The 7,923-nt window shown below is 37.6% G+C and overlaps 1 protein-coding gene across 1 annotated transcript in view; it reads right to left on the bottom strand.

Annotated features, from left to right (window-relative positions):
* Nucleotides 1-7,923, bottom strand: part of LOC107679144 (MAM domain-containing glycosylphosphatidylinositol anchor protein 1-like) — a 181,564-nt gene that overhangs the window by 8,339 nt on the left and 165,302 nt on the right. Inside the window, exon 16 of the mRNA XM_016474603.1 lies at nucleotides 3,346-3,454. Within this exon, the coding sequence (XP_016330089.1) occupies nucleotides 3,346-3,454 (109 nt within the window). The remainder of the gene's footprint in view (nucleotides 1-3,345; nucleotides 3,455-7,923) is intronic.

Below are 7,923 nucleotides of genomic sequence, written 5' to 3'. Positions count from 1 at the left end.
TTTAATGGTAAAAGACTGTAAAAATGCTACAGTAAAAACCTGTTAAATGGTTAACGGTAAATTCCCCTACTATATACGGTGAAAAACTGTATTGGACTGTACTGTAACTGTATTTTATGGTAGTATACCGTTTTTGGAAGTGAAAAAGACCGTATAATTTACAGTGAATAACTGTAAATTGACATTCCCAGAATTCCCTGCGTTACATTTCAAATTTGATGTTTTTTTGTTGAAAAAAATATGATTCTTCTTAGTTTTTTCTCATCAGTTTTGTATATTAGGGTTGTAATGCTACACCTAATGTTGTTAAATTAATGTTTATTGCATTATTTCAGTTTTTTATTATATTACCATGATGGTGTTTAGTGTTTGTGTGAATAACACTGTGCACCTTCTATATATGTTATTATTTAAAAGCTGCTTGTGATGGGCTTTGGTTCATCATGTGACTTTCTCATCACCACCTGCTTTTGGTGGTTATCAGTGTATTACAAAGGTACAAAACAGATTTCAGTACTTCAATAGGTTGGTATATTAACATTATATCAGTTAAGGAAATTACGGTATTTAACTGTAAATTTAAGTTAAAACCGTAAAACCTAAAATGTTGCTACCATATTTTTACGGTAAAATTCCGGCAACCACAGCTGCTGTTTTTTTACCGTAAGTTTTACGGATTTTTTTTTACAGTGTAGGAGCGTTCATGATAAAGAAATCTGTGGTTGACAATTTTTGCTTTAACTGTTTCCACAAAATCTTTAATCTGGCGGACACAAGAAGTGTTTATTTCTATCTTTATGTCAGACAGACAGACAGTCAACATTAGGCCTCAAAAAAAAGGTTTGTTTTTGGGTGAATATCATGAATTTATGTCCAGGTCATATTTGACAAAAGCAAAAGAAATGAATACGTCTGAACTTTTTAATACTTTTGAGCTTTCTATGCATCAAAGAATTCCACAAAGATTTTAAACAGCACTACCATTTTCAACATTGATAATAATAAGAAATGATTCTTGAGCAGCAAATCAGCATATTAGAATGATTTCTGAAGGAGCATGTGACACTAAGTAATGATGGAGTAATGATGCAGAAAATTATATATAAATATATTCAAATACAAAATAGAAATTTTGAATTGAAATAATATTTCACATTACTCCTGTTACATAAAATAAATAAATGCAGCTTTGGTGAAATTGAGCGACTTCTTTCAAAAACATTAATTTTGAATCAGTAGTGTACTGTATGTCCATTTAGAGGCAATTATCGATAGTGTGATTAATTTAATTAATTATATTAGGCATTTCTAAAGCATAAATTAAACAGTATATTGTCCTGCATTACAGTAATGAGAATGATCATTTATCAATTCATCTGGTGGGTTTTGAGGGGGATGGTGTTCTGGACAGCTGCCCTGTCTCTCTCTCTCTCTCTCTCTCTCTCTCTCTCTCTATATTGTCCTGCATTACAGTAATGAGAATGATCATTTATCAATTCATCTGGTGGGTTTTGAGGGGGATGGTGTTCTGGACAGCTGCCCTGTCTCTCTCTCTCTCTCTCTCTCTCTCTCTCTCTCTCTCTGTCTCTCTCTCTCTCTCTCTCTCAGAGCGTCTGGCGCTGGGCCTTTTCCTGTCTGTGTGCATGCATTCACACCCATCATGTGCCAAGATCAGCCTTCAGGAGGAGACCCGAGGCCTGCCGCACCATCAGAGGGCTGCACGAGGTGAGAAGAAGCTAGAGCTGTCAGAGCTAGGCTCCGGCTCCGGCCCCGGGCCCCTGCAGCTGCCTCCACCATCAGTAACACTGTCCTGGCACATCTTACCTGCTGACAGTTCATCTCTAAAACCTTCCTGTTGTGATCATTCAAATTCTGTCATCATTTACTCATCCTCGTGTCCTTACAAACTGTTTGATATTCTGTCTGTATTATTAAAAGCTCAAAGAAGAACAAAAAAGCACCGTAAATCATAGAAAGAGTTTCCTAGTATTTTGAAGTCATGTGATAGCTTTGTGTGAGAGGCAGGTTTAAATGTCATTATTTTTGTCATTATTTTCACGTTCAGTTAACTTTTAACTCCATGTAACCTGCTGTAGCATATTTGATGTGCAAATGTCTAAAAATCTATGAATTGCGATCAAAACTTTGCTGAAAACTCTTGTGTTGCTGTATATAATCTTCCACATGCTTTCTGCTGTCTGATTAATAGTTCATATTTTTTAGCAAGTAAAAACCTTGAAGCATAATTTTAAGGTCGTGGTTTACGTGTCTTTTTGCTGTGAAATCTTTATAAAGTAAACGTAATAACTTTTATATATTTTAGCAATATTTCAAGATAAACATTTACTGGACTGAAGGAACTTAGCTTTACTTGATTATCCATACATATGTTAAAATCTGAGCATCAGATATAAAACATCATAATTTTGAGGAATGCTTATTTGTTCATCTCCAAATTATTGTATTGCATTGCATTGTTTTTCCTCCACAATAAAAACTACAGAGCTTTAATCATCAAACTAAATATTTTAAATATTATTTTACTAAGACATATTATTGTGAGAAACAGAGTGACAACTTATGTTTTTTTATGCATTTTATGTAAGTAGTCTGCTATACTGTTATAATGATCTCATAGATTTACATTACAAACTATAAGAATTTCAGTTTACTTATAGCCAATAAATATCAGCAATTTCAGCTTAGTTTGTGCTTCTGAATCATGTCTGAGTTTTCAAATGTTGACTAAAGGTTCAATAAACTGCTACACTGAAAAAAAAAATTTATTCTGACTATTATTTCATATGTTAGGCTTTACAAGGTTAACTGCTGCTGAGGCATGAATGCATCGTCCATCGTCCGTTTTGTGAACTGAATCAACCAAATCACTGAAAAGAACCAACTCAAAGGAACAGTTTGTTGACAAACCTGACATCGCTTTTCTCATGGACGTTTACTAAGAAGGGCTAGAGTGCATGTCAAGATTTGTATGACTTCAATCTTTGCATTGTATCGATTACTTATATCATACATTTATGGTACTTTTTCATCTTTTGAACTTGAAAGTCCAAACAGTACTTTCAAAATGTTCTCCACTTGTGTTCAACAGAAGAAAGTAAGTCTCGGAACAACATGAGGATGATTAAAGGTCAGTTCTCAGTGTTGTTTCATCACTCACAGGCTTTTGTCTTTTCCTTTGCTTTAAGACTCCAAAACAAAAAAATTGATCTGTACGCTAACTGGTAATGTGGCTTTTAGTCACTCAGTCATCTACATGAAGGGATATAATGAAGTTCATTACTGAGAAGTGTTTTGTGCTGTAGAAGTGTCACTGATGGTACAGACCTGTTTTGTCCACGCTATCCTTTTGTTTGCATTTCCCCTTGGTAACGGAAACGTCATCGATAGCGATGTCTCCCTCAAAGCCATTTCCACGGATACCTTCGAACACCACCTGACAAAGAAAAACGCGAGTTAGACAGCCATCTCGCCCGTGACACGTTTGCTCTGAAGACACTCTAGTTCATTAAAACGGACACATTTCTTCCATTCCCATCAAACACACACACACACACACACACACACAGAGAGACACACATAAGGACAAATTAATTGAAACATTTCATTTTTGTTTGGGACGTCACAATAGCAACGGACAAAATTTACACAAACTGAACTCCAACATCAACACCAATAACAGTGAGAAAACTCCCTAAGGACTGACTGACTTAAAAATTTATGAGTGTGAATTTAAATTGAATTGGCCACATCCCACAGCAAGCTGAATAACTCGATGACAAGAATAGGAATTATTCATTGTAATTCCACAAATTCAACAGAACAGAAGTTTTCATAAACAAGCTTTCTGACAAAAATAGATAATCATTTATGTTCTGAGTAACCATGCGTGTTTATTCCTTTGTACATAGTAACTGATTTGACATAATTGTCCAAACTGCTGTCAAAGCAATTAACATGACCATCAAAACAGATTTTAATTTGACCATACAGCACCACAAAATGTCCACATTATTATTTTCAGATACATTAATAAAACATAAATATGATGACATTATGTGTGCATACTGCATATAGCAGACAAAATGGTAGAAAAACATAATTTTGAACATTAGTTCGAATTTATTACAGACCCTAGTGAACACCATAATAAAAAAACTACAGGTTTTTCTGTTTTGTTTTTCACAGGGCACACTGAAAATAACACAGTACTATATCAAACATTTGTACAGTAAGGTATAAAAATTGCATATTGGCCTATAAAGTCATAATAATAAGATTCTTTGCTGGTATTTATTTTCTCCCCATGTAAGCTGCGTTTGACTGACAGCTTAATTACAGCAGCTCTGACGCTCACTGCAGAGACCTAATCAGATCCATGTCAGAGTTACGTTCAGTCTAACTGGAGTTTACAGAATTACCCCCTCCCCAGACACACACACACACACACACACACACCTCTAAACCCCAGCCGGCGGACTAACGCACAAGTAATTGAAATGTATAAACGAGCAAAAGTGAACAGAGCGATTCAATACATTTAATCCACCCACAGCCCCTTAAAACAGATCTAAAGCAATTAACACTTTCTCAAACTTTGCAGAATGGCTTTTTATTTTAGCTTTAAGGTTAGAAGAACTTTTGCATAACATGGACAAAATTTGGAGAGCTTTTATGGGCACAGGAAAGAGTATGGAGGCCAGGGCTGTTATTGTTAACTAAAACGGTTTTTTTTTTTTTTGTTTGGCTGTTATTGTTAACTAAAACGGTTTTTTTTTTTTTTGTTTGTTTTTTTTAATTAAAATAAAGCAGAAATTGAAAATAAAAATATACATTTTAGATAAAAAAAAAATGAAATAGTTTAAGCACTTAAAATAAATCAATTAAATTAAAGTTGTTGTTGTTGGTTTTTTTGGAGAGTGTATATGATTATTTCAATGTGATTTGAAGCAGAGAGGCAGTATGACTTTTTATTCAACCGAAAAATGACATTTTCTAGCATGGTTCACACACTTGACCAGGTAGCATGCATTGCTAAGTGCACACACTCTTGACCCACATGCTTTACTGAACACAACACACAGACACACACACACCTGCAGCATCACCCTCTGTGCCCAAATGAACGAGTGACTCTGAATAAATAGCAGAGGCTGAGCAGGATCAAGGGATGAGGGCAGATGGGTAATTTGATTTGTCTTGTGTGTGTAAAACAGTCTCTCTGTCTGTGCTAATTGGCTGCGGGGCCACAGTGGACGCCGGGTGACACGACATCATTAGGGCAATGTCAAGCAGCGCTCAAGCATATCTGCTCACCTGAATATATATCCATGCATTACAAGCCCAGACTCTCAAACACACACAGAATGCATTTAACTCGCGGTACACTTCCAGAATTACAAGGTCACTGTATGCATAAAAACACGCTCAAAGGGCAAACGCAAACATGCAGAAAGAGATCTCGCCATAGTCTGTTGTAGCAGTAATTGGTAGGTGAGGCGATGTGTGTTTTCTCTCTGTTCGTTAATGCAAATGGCTTCCTCTAACGGGCAGAGCACAGTTGACTTTAGTGGGTTGAGCTCATTAGGAGTATGACAGACCATTCACCTCTCACACATGAGCTCAGATGCCAGCGGAGACAGAAAGAAACAATTATGCGCAGCGTCTGAGAGGCGTAGGCATGCAGACGCCTCTCCAGCTCCATGTTCATTAGATTGGGTGAGATAGAGAGCAGTGTGCAGGAGCGGGGGAGAGATGGAGCTAAAGCAGAACATAAAGAAACAGTTCAACCAAATTATGTCGCTCTAATTTTTGTGGAACGCAAAATGTGAAGTTACACAGAATATCGCTGCTGCTCTTTTCCATACAAAGACAAAAACAACAACCAGGGGCTGAACTTACATTTGGGTTCATTTACCACATACACTGTAAAAAATCCCTGTAAATTTACAGCGTAAATTTACAGTACTGAACTGTTTTCTAAAATTACGGTGTCTTACCGTAAATGCACACGTGATCGGTGGGGGAGGGGAACCAAAAGCTAGCTTGGTACAGGTGATTGACGCCAACGCATCAAGGAGCATCGGTTTCAGTGAAAGTTTTATATGCATGGATTTCATCTCAAGTTGAAGCTCATTTACAAGTAAGCAGATCAGAGGCTGAAATAAGTTTATTTTATATATTTATTTTTTATGTGGGCACAATCTTTTCAGAGGCTGAGCAGGATCAAGGGATGAGGGCAGATGGGTAATTTGATTTGTCTTGTGTGTGTAAAACAGTCTCTCTGTCTGTGCTAATTGGCTGCGGGGCCACAGTGGACGCCGGGTGACACGACATCATTAGGGCAATGTCAAGCAGCGCTCAAGCATATCTGCTCACCTGAATATATATCCATGCATTACAAGCCCAGACTCTCAAACACACACAGAATGCATTTAACTCGCGGTACACTTCCAGAATTACAAGGTCACTGTATGCATAAAAACACGCTCAAAGGGCAAACGCAAACATGCAGAAAGAGATCTCGCCATAGTCTGTTGTAGCAGTAATTGGTAGGTGAGGCGATGTGTGTTTTCTCTCTGTTCGTTAATGCAAATGGCTTCCTCTAACGGGCAGAGCACAGTTGACTTTAGTGGGTTGAGCTCATTAGGAGTATGACAGACCATTCACCTCTCACACATGAGCTCAGATGCCAGCGGAGACAGAAAGAAACAATTATGCGCAGCGTCTGAGAGGCGTAGGCATGCAGACGCCTCTCCAGCTCCATGTTCATTAGATTGGGTGAGATAGAGAGCAGTGTGCAGGAGCGGGGGAGAGATGGAGCTAAAGCAGAACATAAAGAAACAGTTCAACCAAATTATGTCGCTCTAATTTTTGTGGAACGCAAAATGTGAAGTTACACAGAATATCGCTGCTGCTCTTTTCCATACAAAGACAAAAACAACAACCAGGGGCTGAACTTACATTTGGGTTCATTTACCACATACACTGTAAAAAATCCCTGTAAATTTACAGCGTAAATTTACAGTACTGAACTGTTTTCTAAAATTACGGTGTCTTACCGTAAATGCACACGTGATCGGTGGGGGAGGGGAACCAAAAGCTAGCTTGGTACAGGTGATTGACGCCAACGCATCAAGGAGCATCGGTTTCAGTGAAAGTTTTATATGCATGGATTTCATCTCAAGTTGAAGCTCATTTACAAGTAAGCAGATCAGAGGCTGAAATAAGTTTATTTTATATATTTATTTTTTATGTGGGCACAATCTTTTAATTTGCCTTTGACAGATTGTTGCCAACCCTGAGGTTTAAGATGGTGATAGCGCGTTAAGTGTGTGTGTGTGTGCGCGTGTGTGTAAGAAAGAGAGAGAGTGATTCTTGCAGCTAATTGCATGATTTGTTGTTTCCTAGTGTAAAATCCTGTAAATGTTAACCTTGTATAGAGGGAAATATAAAATATTTGCATTCGGTGGGGGAGGGGAGCAACGGTTAGCTTTTGATACCAGTGAGAGAAGCGTCGGTCTCAGTGGATATATAGCCTAAATGGATTTTATCTCAAATTGAAGCTCGATTACAGATAACAGGGATCTGAAGTAAGTGTGTTTGCTTGATTATCTGAAACAATTAACTTATTTGCAATCTTTATATTTGCGTTTTGCATTGGCGCCAACCCAGTGTGGTTTAAAATGGAGGATTTGCTTAATTTGCATTCTTGTTCCTAAGTTAGGCGTGTGTAAAGTTGGCATATATTAACCTTATATATAGGGAAATCGAAAATAGGCGTGTAAACTTAATTTTACTAAGGAAGCATATAAACTTGCCGCCTTTTGCACGAGCACTTGACTTGATCGGTGGAGGATGGGGAGAAACGTTTGCTTTTTCGGAGTGACGCATTCTCAGTGGAAG

Source organism: Sinocyclocheilus anshuiensis, unplaced genomic scaffold (assembly GCF_001515605.1).
Source record: "Sinocyclocheilus anshuiensis isolate Anshui unplaced genomic scaffold, SAMN03320099.WGS_v1.1 scaffold300, whole genome shotgun sequence".
Classification (NCBI taxonomy): Eukaryota; Metazoa; Chordata; class Actinopteri; order Cypriniformes; family Cyprinidae; genus Sinocyclocheilus; species Sinocyclocheilus anshuiensis.
Note: the sequence above shows the minus strand (reverse complement) of the source record. Positions and strands in the feature narration are given on the sequence as shown.